This window comes from Nuphar pumila, chromosome 16 (assembly GCF_984573655.1).
Source record: "Nuphar pumila chromosome 16, dmNupPumi1.hap1.1, whole genome shotgun sequence".
Lineage (NCBI taxonomy): Eukaryota > Viridiplantae > Streptophyta > Magnoliopsida > Nymphaeales > Nymphaeaceae > Nuphar > Nuphar pumila.
Genome location: NC_143264.1, coordinates 7,944,904 through 7,960,974, shown reverse-complemented (window position 1 = coordinate 7,960,974; position 16,071 = coordinate 7,944,904). Strand labels below are relative to the sequence as shown.

Below are 16,071 nucleotides of genomic sequence, written 5' to 3'. Positions count from 1 at the left end.
CCTTTGTGATCCATACGTTCAGCAGAACGGGAGAACAGAGTGCATTCATACCCTTGTGCATTATAGCATGCATTTGATGCACTTTGAATGACTGCACCTCACTGCAGTTCCCAACCAAGTTCATGCAAAAAAGAGGCTAGAGGAACATACCAAGTATGTGACTCTAGATCTCCATCTATTCATTTGCATGTTTCTATCCAATATCACAATTGTGCTCTGCGCAGTGTCCAAGCATGATAAATGAATTGCCAGTGTTGCATCTGAGTTCAGACATGTGAGAGTGTGCCTGTGCCTGCTGGTGTAGGCCAGCGTGTTCTTTATTATTCAAAATAGAGGATAAGAGGGATTTTCAGGTATGCAACCCAACAAGTTACAGTCATCAATAAAAAGTCTGCCAACATCTTTACCTTTTCTTCCAAAAGAACCTACACATCTTACATAATAATAATAATATGGGCAAGCCCAGAAAAAGAAACAGAACAGTCATATAAGACATGTATGTGGTACAGACAAAATCCACAGACTTGTATGCTAGGACAGCCCTCGCAAGAGCTACATTACTGCTAATGTAGAGAAATGTCGATACCATAACCCACCTGCACAAGCCCTTGTTTTATTTGTTGTTGCATCTTCCTTGTTTCAGCTCCAGTAAGATTTGTTCTCATTCATATGGTTGGGAATCATGCAGTCATGAATATGTAAATTGTTGCATTATACATAATTTCACATTCTGCACGTATTATTCTTACACTCATCAACCTGCAAAGAGTGGCCAGAGATGGTCATGCATGAGGTATATTATATCAATAACAGCAACAGAATAAATCAGGAGAAAATCATTCTTTTTGTAAAATTATCTAATAGTTGGACTGAAATAGATCTAGAATCAATACCCTTCGTCAGAAAATGACTAACTAGATAACTCAGTCAGACTACTAACATCCTGTTAACCTTTAATCCTAGTTCTGTGACGAAGCGGGAGAAGAAAAGCATTTCTAGCAGTAGAAGACTGAACAAAAAATGTGTACAAGCAGAAGCATCAATCTGACCATGATAAATAATTATGAAACAATTGGATGGTCTTTATAGTAAGTGAATTTTCATCCTTCAGCTGTTTGGTTCAGTGCAAATGAGAGAATCATACAGAAAATACAAGAATTAAAATAGAAGGCAAAAGGAAGAACACTAACATTAGCTTCATGCAATGCAGTGATTACTGTTATAGGATGTGAATCTTGAATCTAAAGGTTCAAGTTGGTACAAAGGTTCAAAAGAGGAAGAAAAATAGATCACTTGAGTATGAACAAATATGTGCAGCCCTCACTCTAATACATAATAATGTCTACATACATAAAAGTATGCGTGTATGCAAGCATGTGTGGTTGTATGCAAGAGATTACAGCCATATACCTCAAACAAATCAAAAATTTGGTTTCAAGAACACTTGTTCTGACCACAAATCCACATAAAAGAAAATAAACACAAAAAATGGAAGAGACAGAATGACGCCAATAGAGTCCATCTAATTTTTCTTTCATAGAATATCAAGAGTAGATTAAGTAAATTTTTGGGCACATACCATGTTTTTCTTCCTTTCTTCTAAAACTTTTTCCAGTGACGGCCGACCTTCAACAAACAACTAAGCTTCATGAGGATTCTTCAGTACTCAAAGAACAAGTTCTCAATCATATGATCTTTCTTAACATGCATATCTCATGGACCATAGGACTTAAAATTTAAACAAATAACATAATATTGAGGAATACAAATGAATGCATTAGTTTATAATTCATACAATGGCAATTACAATCAAATTCAATACTTAAATAGGAAGTTCTGAGGAAAACAGACAGGTGTTTTGATGTTCCTAGTATACATACATACATGTGAATATGTATGTACATTGATAAACCTAACATTAGACCCTTTATATTAATGTTGCAAGTGTTCAGCTGATAGAACTGAAGAAAACATCCTTAAAAGTGCTAGCATTGTGCAAATGTGCGATTACTTTTTATGGGTAGATTAGATCATTTGTTTTGAAAAGAAAAGAAGAATGCATATACAATTTTAAAATAATAAGCAGATTTTAGTAATTTTAATTTGAAAAGTGAACATGACTTTCTTCACTTTAAAAAGTAACTAGATCTAAAAAATGGTGCCACCATTTAGTAATTTCTAATAGTTGATTGTGGTTCATATTAATACAAAGGGTTTAGCATTAGATTTAACCATAAGTGTGTGTGTGTGTGGCCATCATAACTAACTCGTTTTGTCTGAATCCCAACATATTTCAAGTATTGAGTTAGAATCCAATTCTTATTATATGAACTAACATAGCATTTGTCTTCATCAATTTTTTTCCTCAATATATTCTATTATTGTAAAAATTTTAAATATAATGGGCATATAAGAGACAAAATAGAAAGGTGAAAAAGCTAAAAATCTAGGAAATGGAGTAAAAGAAAAAAGAAACTCAACAAAATAAATTATGATATCTTGCAAGACGAGCTCATTGAAATTCACACAATGATTGATAGAATACTAGACTTAATGTTATCTTAAAGTGATTTCTCAATCTTCATGATGCCTATGCACTTCAAATCGAACTAAATGAAAGATGAGGATCTATTTAGCAGAATAAGCAATGTGTAAATTCTAAGCAATAAATCATATTCATAAGTGAAGACTTAAGTGAGCCCGTAAAAATGTGAAAAAACATAAAAAGGATGACATAAATTTGGAAATAGAAATGAATAAAGAAAATGATTCTTGACTATACAGTAGCTTTTGATCTTGAAATGGAAAAAGAAGCATGAATGCCTTATTTACATTCTATAATACATACAGCATGTACAGATAATTTACTTTCTATTAAAATGTAGAAAATGGCCAATGTTCAAGGATTATAAGGTCATACCACAATTTTCAATTAAATACAAACTATGTCACAGGGATTCGGCCAGACAGGTGCCGCACCCGCGTCGACGCGATGCGACGCGGGTGCGGCACCCCAGTGCGGTCAACCCGACCTTGGGTGCGTTGACCGCACCCAGGGTCATTTGGTCCATTTTTTGGATTTTTGGTTTTAAAAAATTGCCCTATGAAATGGGCTGCAGAATTAAAAAAAAATAACTGTCTGCATCCCAATCGAAAAAAAACCACTCCGATCCACCAAAGCCTCACCGAAGCCCCAGACCACCAAAAACACCAATCCCCATCAACCCAAACTCTCTACAAACCCTACCGGTTACTAAGCCAAATCAACCACGCTCTAAGCACGAAAACCACCCAAATTTGCGCACCCCGGCCACCTGAAACCCAAATTCCCAAACGCCCAACAGATACAAGAAGAAAAAAAACTGAAAACTCTAGAGAGAGAAGGAAACTCGTACCTCTTTGTAGAGAGAACCGAGACGAACCCTGAATTTGGGGAATTAGGGTTCCGTTGTTACGGCGATGCCCTAATAGATTTGTTTCATCGGAGGAGAAAAATAGGGAATCGAATCGAGGGGGAGAAGCGAGGGGATCTGAAACAATGCCTCTCCTCTCTCTTCTCTTTTTCACTCTCTTGAATTTAGGTATTTATGAAAGAGCGGCCCAACTTATAACCTGTTGATTGAAAGCAGGCCCAAATTTCTATTTTTACACTAAACCACCTATAAAACTTTACATTTCAATGGGCACAACGCAATTGCGTCGGCTAAGCAGGATGGATCCGAAGAATCGAAACGATTGGACCCGACCCGGTTTTTCAGTCTCATGATTCGGGTCAGGCTAAAGTTTGGACTCATTTTAAAAACGAGTTGATCCTTGGGTGTATGATAACCATAAGGAGTTTGTACATAATACCTGAGCCTAATATCTCGCTATTTGTGGTATAGATACCGACGCTTATGGGAAACCTAATATTACCAAATGTCTGTCTACATTAACAAACCGAACTGACCAAGGACCCGCACCGGGGGAACCCCCGGACCCCCCTTCTCTCTCTCTCTCTCTCTCTCTCTCTCTCTCTCTCTCTCTCTCTCTCTATATATATATATATATATATATATATATATATATATATATATATATATATATAGTTTGATGAAACTTTTGCACATACTTAAATTTGATAAAATTTACTATCCAAAGTCAGTTTATATATATATATATATATATATATATATATATATATATATATATATATATATATATATATATATTAGGAGGAGCATGTCATGGTTTGGAAAACCAATTTGGTTTCAAAGAGAAGGACAATAAGATGACCATTTTCTTAAGACAACCTTTTAGAAGGTTTAAAAGTTGGTGAAAGACTAGAGTAGAGACTAGCATATGAATTTTTACTGACCTAGAGAAAGCTTCTGACATTTTTGTGTGTCAAGCAAATGCAGTTGTTTGAACAATGAGACACACAAACATACACACTCACTCACTTATGCAATCTTATAGAGAGAGAAACAGTGTTTTACCTGTAATTTGTAGACGATATTTGGCCCAAACAGCATAAATTGCACCTACTATGCTTGCAATCTGCCAAAAAAAAGCGTTTGTACAGTGAATCATTGGTTTCTCGGTGGTTTTTTATGCTTTCAAGATAATCCAAGTGTTGCCTTCAAAATAATGCTCCTATCAAGAAGCACATAATCCTGCAACCCCAATAGAAGTGTAAAACACCATGTTTCCTATGTGCATAATGCTCTCTATGGTTCTGAGGTTAAACAGCTTGATTTGCCCAGAACTTTTTTTTCTCCAATTGCACCAAAGTGCCAAAGCTGGATGCAAGATGTGTTGAAATTCATACTCAATGATACTTGTACTAGGGTTCTTAATCAACCACAATAAGGACACAGACATGGAGAAACAATTGAAGGTTCATCATGTGGGGATTCATCAGTTGGAGATCATGTCACAGTTATGGAAGTCTTCATAGAAATGATTTCCTTTTATTTTAGAATTTAAGTGTAAATCTTTCCTCTTTTAGGTTAACAGGTGTATGGACTTGAACCATAGAAAAATGAAATCTTGGGAAAAATTGCTTCTGCAATTTGTCTATAAGAGGTGAAAATCAACACTATTCTGTTCATAAAAGACAGTAGCATGAAAGGAGAACAGGTAGTAGCATAAAGAAATTCAGGATTTTACTGACTGCTGGGAAACTCCATGTAGCAACCAAGTCAATTCATGTTCATGGAAGTTGGGCAGGTTTCTTCTTCCTAGAGCTGATTGAAATGCATTATGCACTCCCTAGAACAATCTTGTATCGTATACCATCATTATATTGAGTCCCATGAGAAGAACACATTACATGGCTGAATCATGGATGTGAATGACTTGATTAGTGGGGCATCCTTAATTTCCCAAAGCTTGCATTCCTTGAGTTAAAAGATTTCTTCTCTCCCTCTTCTCTTCTTCATTGGTGTAGATTGCTGATTACTCGTCAAAACACAGCACATTGATAATGTCTTTCACTTTTGTTGCTTAGGAAAAAAAGAAGCCGACAAAGCTGAGTTTTTATTAAAAAACGAAAATGTCTAACTGCAGTATGAGGCCAACAGAACGAAAGCAGACCACATCTTCTATGATGTGCTGGCTGGTTAAGGGAATATCCTAGTATCGGGATGAAACAGGAAAGGTGTGAGACGATAGGCATTTGACAAAATTACAAGTACAAGCTTCTGAGCTAAGTCACACGGACTCGGCTAGGGAGGCGCTGCACCCGAGTCGACATGCCCCGACACGGGTGCGGACACGATTGCGGCTTTGGATACGGCCCTGACTCGGTCAACGCCGAGTCGGACTCGGTCAACGAGTCAAGGCCGAGTCCGTCCTTGTTTTGGACTCGGTCAACGTTCACCGAGTCCAAAAATATCCATTTTTAAGGCAAAAAACAAAAAAAATGATCTTTTTATATATTTTTTTTTAAAATATATATATAGCATGAGTCTCAAACATAAGCCCCAGAAAATATATATATATATATATATATATATATATATATATATATATATATAGCATGGACCCCCGCCCGCTGACCGTGCAGCGGGACCCGCGCTGGGGGGAGCCCCCGGACCCCCCTTTCTGCAAGGGCAAAAGTACAATTTGCAAAGTTTGTAAAAACACTAATGTTGGTGCCAAACTTTAGAGGACAATATCGACATATATGCACACACTGGATATATTATTATATATATATATATAATTTAAAATATATATATATATATAGCCGAGTCCCCGTGTCCAAAATTTTTAAAATTGTGCCGCACCCGTGTCGCACCCGAACCCGCACCCATGTGACATAGCTTCTGAGCCAACAGGTTCAGGTTAACACTGATTAATCACTGATAAATGGATTTACAATAATCATAAACAAAATGTATACATGGAAACTCTAGGAAAAGGGCAAACGGTGCCAAAGACAAGAATATCAGAGGAGTAAATAGAGAAGGATAAAGTCACCAAGTCTTTTTCCTAACGTGTCCTTACACATGAATAAGATTAGATAAAAATCTTAAGGTGAATGGCATGGAAGACAAGCAAAATACTCAAGTTAAAATAAGCTCTTTACCAGAAAAATACAATAAGGATAACCTATACATGGATAAGCAAGATAATTTGATAACCCCATGGCTGACAGCAGTTGATTGTTGACCTCCTGAAGCACTATTTGGAATTGAGGAAATCAAAAGTCCAATATCGGCTAATAAAGATAATAATGCACTTTGTCCAAGTGGTTTTCAAAATTTTCCTGAGAAAATATTCTTTTGATGCATTTTAAAGATGGACTTACCATGTACTTCAGCGATTTCTGCAGGAAATGTTTTCTTTTCTTGGAATTAAATGCATGACTACAAGTACCAATTCAATAAGAGGTGGGTTGCTAAGAACTTTAACATGATCCATATGTATAAAGACTAGTTGGTATGTCTTCATCTTGGACAGGAAAATTGACCAACTTGACATCTACTTAATATGATTTTGAATCATTTCTGTGGAAAACTATCTTCATATTAAAAAATCAATTTGAAAATATTGGTTATTTAAACATGGATTAATGCAGTTTCTTCAATTCTCAACGGCCATTATGTGTAGTGATAAATGAGGAGCAATCTTAGCACAATTGCACAGCAAGTTAACTTCATTTTTAAAGATACAGAATTCCAAAATTTGTGTCGTATGATATTATGTTTAGCCTCCATTTCAATAACTCCACCTATATAGAAAGGAATACTTTTTTCTTGTTAATGAAATTCAATTACTGACTATTGAAAAAATTACAAATGCATCTTAAAAATTCAAACCTTTGTATATGATAAAGGGAACTACAACCATGGATAGGGTAAATATCTATATCAAAGCAAAGATGAGCTAATCAAGACAGGGATAAAGATAAAAAACTGATAGCTTTCACAAACCATCACAGGCAGCTAGAAAAGAGAGAATGTAGAAGAACCCTAAGAGATGGCATACCGGCTCAAACTTTGTGATGGCATAAACCCATCCAAGGCCAACTTCCTCATACAATCTCCTAAATGCCTGCATAACAATATCAATCAATACATGGTCACAGTTTTAAACAATTATAGATATTATAGAATACATAAAAGGAAAATTTCTTTCACAGAACGAATACTGACTACAATCCGAATTTAAAAGGACAGAACCATGTAGGTGGTAAAAACTATAAGTTTTTTTAAGAAAGAAGAAAAGGACCCATATTAGGTCGGCGACACGTTTCCTATTATAAGATAACCAAAGTCCAACAAGACTATGGTACCAAACATACAAGATGCATTAATAGTATAGGATTCAGAGTTCAGATCTTGGAAGATGCTTTAGTTTCTCCCTCCCAAAGGTCTTGACAAGTCAGCCATTTCTATCTTCCAATTGCATGACAACCTCCAATATATGGCACACAATAGTATCATGGAAAGAATCCTACTATAGTAGTTGATGTTCTAGCCAAAATTGCTGCAGGAAAAAGTTAAAAGACGCACTTAAGTTGTTCTAAACTTTTTTTATTGTGGCTGAACTATGAACAATACAAGATTCACCAAGTGATTTTCTCCAGAGGTTCTAAAATAAAGGTTGTGATTAGAAGCAAAAGATTACAGATGCAGGTCTAGTGCAAGTGTTAGGAAGCTACCATAACTCTGAATCGAGATGAAATGTTTGTTAAGTTGTAATATAAGTATATATATTTAATTATATATACTTATATATATAGCTACCATAACTCTGAATCGAGATGAAATGCTTGTTAAGTTGTAATATAAGTATATATATTTAATTATATATACTTATATATATGTATGTACATATATATACATATAAATATGTATATATATATATTATTGTTGTAATAGGTAATACCCAATAGGGATATTTTAGTCATTTCACTGTTATGTAATAGGCTGTGCCCATTAGGGGCACATCTGTCATTTTATATTTTTCCTTTATTTTTTCCTGTTTTGTATTTCTTATTTTTGTTATGGGCATTTTGAACATGTCATAGCCGTTGGGAGATCCCAACAACTATATTTTATAACCGTTGGTGCTCCCAAAGCCCTCATATGTGTATATAAAGGGGTGCTCCCCCCTTTGTTGGGTTATGCTTTCTCAAGCACCCTCACTCTCAATAAAGATTATATTTTTTTAATTCTGTTTTAACACTTAAGTGGCTTGTGTGCATGTGTTTATGTATTGATCCATAAGTGGTCCTTGTTTGGTTGTGTTCTTGTGCTCTTGTAAGCTCATGAGAGGCACCTACTGTTAAAGTACATGTATATATATATATATATATAACAAAGTGAAATCCATTAGAGGTATTTTGGTCATTACACATTATGTAATTATTGGTGTTCCTAGAGGGAACTTTAAGGTTCTCCTTTTAAATGTATTTTATTCTTTTTCTCAAGGGCATTATAGTCCTTATAATGCCCTTGGAATAAAGCTATTGAGAGTGCTCCCAACAGCTATATTTCTAGTTGTTGGGAAATACTTGTTGGAATTTGGCTCAAAACTATCCCTATGTATTCTCTCTATTTTCATTTTTTCCTAAGTTTGTGGGTAATGGGTTCTCTACAAAAGTTTAGTCCAGCATTCAAGGTTTTTGGGAAAACTCTCGTCCTTATATAGAGGGGGTGGTGCCTTAAAGGGAAAGGCCCTCGAGGGCATTAGATCTTGGGCTTTTGCATCACATTATTCTTGGACATTGGACCTTAACCTTGATTTTCATCTTGACTCTTGACCCTTGATTTTGGACTTTAATTTGGTCCTTGGTCCTTGAGCTTGGGTTTGGATTTGGTCATTGACTTATTTTTTTAGTACTTGGGGGGACGGATTTAATCTCCAAGTCTAAAATTGACCTTTGATCAAGCCTTGAGATTGTCATTGACTTTGCATTGATTTCTCTTTGGACCTCCTGCATTGTATTTGGATCCGTTTGAACCTTGCCCAACAGTTTTGCATGAGGAATTAAAGGTTTGAAAAGGTCTAGTAGCTGCCCTTATCCTTGACTGGTTTGACTTTTGACTATTGAACCAATCTTGGTCGAACTTGACCCTTCCAGGGTCATTTTTTGACCTTGATTTGGCGCCCCTCTATTCCTAACGGATTGAGCCTTTATGGCTAGCTGTTTTGGTCAGCCATGGCCCAGTGACTATTTTGGGCCTCTTAAAAGCCCTTTATAGCCTTTATGAATGGCCTTGGGTTGGGGCCTATATAAACCCCAACCCTCTTGCATTTCTCTCAACTCTCACCACTTTCTTCTCCTTTCTCTCTCGAATTGCTCTCCTCTCTCTCACGAGTTCTGCTCCCTCTCATAGTGAGGTCCTTTGCTCTCTCTCTCTCTCTCTCTCTCTCTCTCTCTCTCTCTCTCTCTCTCTCTTGGGTTGAATCCAAATCCAAATCTAGGAAGAGACATAGAGATCCCAGATTCTGGTAGAGAGATCTGGTTAACCCGGACCCAATTAACCCAAACGGTTTGGTCTTGATTCAGTTAGTCTAGATCCAGTTGTTATTCGGATCCATATCAAGTTACAATTCGGATCATGATCCAGATGCTATTCAGATCTTGATCTAGTTGTTATTCTGGCCCAAATCAAGTTGCTATTTAGATCCAAATCCAATTATAGTTCAAATCCAGATCTAGTTGTTGTTCGGGCCCAGATCCAATTGTTATTCAGATCCTAATCTAGTTGTTGTTTGGACCCAGATCCAATTGTTATTCGGATCCTGATTCAATTGTTATTCAGATCAAGTTACAGTTCAGATCCTGATCCAGTTATTGTTCATATTCAGATTTAGATTCAGCTATAGTTCTTATCCATACCCACTTGTATTCAGAATCCATACTCATACCCAGAATCGATACCTAAATTGAGCCTAGATCTTCCTATCCTAATCAAGAGGTTGTTCAAGGTGGTTCGTGTCGAGTTTATTGGTCTCACCTAGTGCAGGACGTGGACCGATTTTTGCGAGTAGGTGAAAGCTTAGTTGTATCGTGGGAGTGTTGTGGCATGAATACCCATTGCACCGAGGACTTGATCCTAAGTGGGACACCTATCGCTTGAAAGATAGAGTGTGTATATGCATGCCTCCGAGCGTACATGGTTCAAGCTCAGTGGCCTGACCCACTAAGTTAAGCAGAATTTCCAACAGTACTCCCAACAACTATATTTCTAGATGTTGGGAGCACTTCCCAATAGCTCTTATTTGCTTCCTTTTATGTAGAAATAGTTGGTGTAACCCCGCTTGTATGTTAAGAATGTTCACAAGCATTCTCTTAATATTATTTCTAGATTTTTTACTTGTGTTTTATTAGCCCCCTAAGTGGCTTGTGTGGTTGTGCGCTTGTATTGACCCCACTTGTACTCTTTTTGTATTTTCATTACATGGTATCAGAGCATTGATGCTCTTCGGTTGTATCTCACGCGAGACGATCAAGAAGATCATGAAGAGCGGTGAAGCTTTGGTTTGTTGCCTCAGGAAGTGTGATCAAACTTATTCAAAATATTTTTTGCCTTCCTCTTCTCTTCTTTTCTCTTTATCTTTTAGCTTCTTCTACTTTTTCTTTTCTTGGAACAATGGTCAAAAAAAAAGTAATTATGGTTGTTCTCATCAAATTTGACGAAAAAACTATAATATGTGAGTCACCGCCATGAAAAGAATCTTAGTTGGCAAAGATTTGTGGGACTATGTTGATGGCACCATATCGGAACCTCAACCTATTCTCACAAAATATATTTGTAGGGAAGATGATGAAATCTAAGAGAAAACTCTTAAAGACAAAGAGAGAGAAAACACTTTCTTAGACTACAAAAAAGCTATTAAAGCATGAGACGTTGGTCATGCCAAGGTTTTATTCCTATTTATGGAGAGGATATTGAAGAACCTTGTGAAAATATATTAGAATTTGATAGGGCCGATAAAGCGTGGGTTATATCAAACAAACCTACACCCAACATGATGGTGCCGATAAATGGGACTTGCAAGATAAGATTCACACTTGCAAGCAAGGTGAAAAAAGTAGTACAGAGTACTATGGTACTCTTAAAAGACTTTGGGACCAAATGGCTAAAATAGAGCTAATTTGGGATACCATTGATGATGCTCGCCGTAGAAAAAATCAAATCCTTGGTGATTAATTTTTTCAATTGGTGAGAGGGTTTAGGCTCGAGTTTGAACATGTTTGAGTATCTATTATCTGTTAAAATGTAAAATTGTACATATATGTATATATAATAATATTATATTATTATATATATATATATATAAATACATTTTTTATTTCTTTCTTTTCTGTAATTTTTTTCCTTTATTTTTATTTTTTGTCTTTATGTCATCTAGTTCAGTTTGAACTAGAATGACTGTTGCTAGTCAAGTCCTGTCCAGACTTGACTAGCAATAGAGCTGTTGGACTGTGCCCAACAGCTCTATTGAGTCATCTTTCAGCTGTGTATATAAAGGGGTGCAGCCCCTCTTGTATTTTATTCCAATGCTTCTTAAGCAATTGGTTTTTCATATCAATAAAGAAACATTTTTATTTTTATTTTTATTTTGTTTCCAGTTATACCCTTTCTAAGGGTTATGCTTTAGTGTCATTCTTGACACTTGCCCTTGTTAATCTAAGCTCGTGTTTCGAAGATCCCCATTTCATTTCATGGTATCAGAGCCGCGGAAGTACTAAATCTTGAGGAAAAGCTGCATCGGTTTCCGTGCCCGTTTGCAAAAGTGTTCGCCACTTGAAGAGAAGTGTTTTATCACTTCATTGGAGAAGATTTCACATCTTGTTGTATTGTTTTTTTTTCTTTTCTTTCTTTTTCATTTTCCTTCTTGTTTCTCTTCTATCCCTATTCTTTCTCTCCTTGTAATCGATGGATGACAATGATAAAGTCACCATCATGCCTATGAAACTAATTGATACGAACTATGTAACATGGGCTTCAATCATGAAGCACCATATATGGGGAAAAGGCTTATGGGGGATTGTGGATGGTTCCGATTCGGAACCTAAGCTATCTCTTACTAAAAAGGAGGGAGATAAAGAGGTCCCTTTATCGGAAGAAGAGAAAATCAAGGCTATTGCCTCATACGAGAAGAAATGGAAAGAATGAAGAATATCTCATGCGAAGATAATGTCATGGCTTATCAATAGCGTTGACATTAAAAAATGCTCAAGTCTTGCCAAATTTGATCATGCCGATAAGGCATGGGAATACCTTAAGAATATGTATTCCCTTAAAGATATTGCACACGTGTGCAACCTCCAAGAAAAAGTTTGAATGATGACACAAGGAGACAAAACTATTCGTGAATATTACAATGGGTTGTCCGAACTTTGGGAAGAACTTTCCCTTTTAGAACCAAAGTGGCATTGTGCCGAAGACATCGAACTTCGTCAGAAACAACTCGATGCTGAACATTTTTACCAGTTTATCACTGGATTAAGGCCGAAATTTGAAACCACTAAATCGGCCCTACTTCACCGGGGAAAAATTCCTTCTATTGTTGAAACTATTGAAGAGTTAACAATGGAAGAAAATCGTCTCCGGAAAGGTTTTTTAAAAATTGAAGATGATTCCGTTTTAGCCGTGTCTAGACAAGGGAATCATGTTCGATCATATAGGCCTCCTCACTTTAACCGACAAAATGGTGACTATGATAAGAAGAAAGTTATTTGTCATCATTGTCATGAACCAGGACACTACAGGCCACAATGTCCCAAACTTAAGGAGCTGAGAGAAAAAAGAGCTGCAATTGCTGGATCGGAGCCTAAAGATCAGGATGCACCAGTTTCCTTGGCCCAACTAATGGAGATTCTTCAGCCTCTCATCAAAAGTGCCTCTTCCTCATCTGAAGCTTCAACCGGCGCAGCAGCCTCATCTTTTTCTGATCTAGGTAAAATTTCTTGGCTTCTTGACTCTGGTGCATCTTTTCATATGACCCCAAATAATCAAAGTCTATCCAAATGTGTTAAAAATAAAATAAGTGTGTCAAAGGTCTTTACTGCTGATGGGACTTCTCTTGAAATAGAAGGAATAGGAAATTTTGAAAAAATTTATAAAACAAAAAATTTTTTTATTCCAAAAATTAGACATGTTCCCAAATTAAATTTAAATATTTTATCTGTATCTCAAATTTCTGATTATGGGTGTAATATTTCTTTTTCTTCTCATGGTTGTTGGGTACAGGATCGCCAGTCAGGCAAGCTGGTTGGGGAAGGCCATAGAGAAGGAGGACTCTATTACATGGATTTTTTGGAAATGTCGAAGAAAGCTTTTTGTTATAATATTCAAAAAATAGAGTTGGAACTGTGGCATAAGAGACTTGGTCACCCATATATAGCCAAAATCCAACATTTTCCAAATCTAGGGAAATTTTGTAACTCTGAATCTTTTGATTGTAAAGATTGTATTCTCGGCAAAATGAAAAGATTACCATTTCAGAACAGAACCTTTTTCTCTTCAAGACCACTTGAATTAATACACTCGGATGTTTGGGGTCCTGCACCAGTAATTTCTAAAGAAGGATTTGTTTACTATGTTATTTTTGTCGATGATTTCTCCCGACATACGTGGATGTACTTTCTCAAATATAAGTCTGAAGTATTTTCATACTTTCAAACTTTTCATAATATGGTTAAAAACAAGTTTCAAAATGATATTACTATTTTTCGCACAGATTCAGGGGGAGAGTTTTTATCCACAGATTTTCAAAATTATCTTAAATTGCATGGCATCACACATCAAAGATCTTGTCCTTATACACCTCAACAAAATGGATTGGCAGAACGAAAACATCGCCATATTATAGAAACCACTAGGACTTTATTAATAGCAAATCAAGTCCCGAAAGATTTTTGGGCAGAAGCTGCCTTAACTGCCACCTATCTCATTAATAGGATGCCATCTTCTTCGTTACAAAATATCACTCCCATTGAAAAACTTATGAACATTTCTCCAGACTACTCTAGACTAAGAATATTTGGGTGCAAATGTTTCATATTTACTGACAAAAATGATAAACTTTCCCCTCGTGCGATTCCCTGTGTCTTTTTAGGATATGCTGAAAACCAGAAAGGTTATAGATGTTTTGACTTCAAAAATAATAAAATATATGTGTCTAGAAATGTTTCCTTTCTTGAAAAGGAGAGCTTCTTTGATTTTAGAAAATTAAAAGACGTCACTGAGTACTCCTTTTTGCTAGATCTAACATCAACATCTGATGAATATGACCTTGACTGTAACTTTGATGATGATCAAAGAATTATTGATCTTAATGTTGATAATGAAGAAGTTCATAGAGATACTAGTATTCAATATTTCAGGCGACAAGAGTCTAATCCTCCATGTGCACTTGAGAAATATTCTAACATTCCAACTAGACAATCATCCCGAATCTCGAGACCTCCAGGAAAGTTTGTATCATACGAGTCTTTCTCACCCACATATAGGGCAGTTATTGCATTAATTCACTCATATGAAGAACCATCCACATATTTTCAAGCAAAAAATGATATTAAATGGATAGAAGCCATGAAAGCTGAATTAGATGCACTTGAAAAGGCTTCTACATGGAATATTCAAGATCTTCCTCCAGGGAAGAAAACTATAGGATGTCGATGGGTTTATAAAATTAAAACCAAGAGTGATGGTACTCTTGAAAGATATAAAGCCCGTTTAGTAGCCAAAGGTTATGCCCAAGAATATGAGATTGATTATGAAGAAACCTTTGCTCAGGTGGCTCGTATGACTACTGTCCGAACCTTAATTGTCTTAGCTTCTATCAAAAAATGGTCTATTTTTCAAATGGATGTCAAAAATGCTTTTTTAAATGGAAAGCTAGTTGAAGAAGTATGTATGGAACCTCCTCCTGGTCTAAGTATTCCTAAGGGTAAAGTTTTTCGCTTAGAAAAAACTCTTTATGGACTTAAACAAGCACCAAAAGCTTGGTATGATAGGTTTAGTCGTGTTATAATTGATAATGGTTTTCAATTCTGTTTAACTGACACTGCTTTGTTTATTAAGAATTCTGATGCATGGATCATTGTGCTTCTTCTCTATGTGGATGATATGATAATCACCGGAAGCGATAAACAGGGAGTTGAAACAATCAAAACACTTCTTAAATCTCATTTTGAAATGACTGATTTGGGCTTGTTGAGATATTTTTTAGGCATTGAAGTTGCTTATTCTCCTAGAGGATATTTATTATCTCAGACTAAATTTGCTTTTGATATTGTTTTCAGGTCTGGTATTACTGATGATAAGAAAGTTGACACTCCAGAAGTTGTTAATGTTAAAATGAAGATTGATGATGGAGAACTTCTTGCAGACCCTACTCCTTACAGACAGCTTGTCGGGGCACTTTCCTATCTATCCATTACCAGACCAGATATAGCACATGTTGTTCATACAGCAAGTCAATTTCAACATGCTCCTACTTCTGTTCATATGGGAGCAGTCATGCGTATTATCAGATACATCAAGTTCTCTCTTTCACGAGGACTTTTCTTATCTTCCTCCTCTTCTCTTGATTTAATTGCATACATTGATGCTGATT

At 36.1% G+C, this 16,071-nt stretch overlaps 1 protein-coding gene across 4 annotated transcripts in view; it reads right to left on the bottom strand.

The window, feature by feature from the left end:
• Positions 1-289: 289 nt before the first annotated feature.
• The window catches only part of LOC149812846 (Putative thiol-disulfide oxidoreductase DCC), a 33,804-nt gene continuing 18,022 nt past the window's right edge, over positions 290-16,071 (bottom strand). For 3 of the 4 annotated variants that reach the window (XM_089991624.1, XM_089991625.1, XM_089991626.1), the window contains 4 exons: positions 7,477-7,542; positions 4,479-4,539; positions 1,580-1,626; positions 290-759 (listed from right to left, as the gene is read on the bottom strand). In XM_089991624.1, coding sequence (XP_089847750.1) covers positions 724-759; positions 1,580-1,626; positions 4,479-4,539; positions 7,477-7,542 — 210 coding nt within the window. In that variant the 3' untranslated portion in view covers positions 290-723. The remainder of the gene's footprint in view (positions 760-1,579; positions 1,627-4,478; positions 4,540-7,476; positions 7,543-16,071) is intronic. The other variant, XM_089991627.1, reaches the window with a different exon arrangement.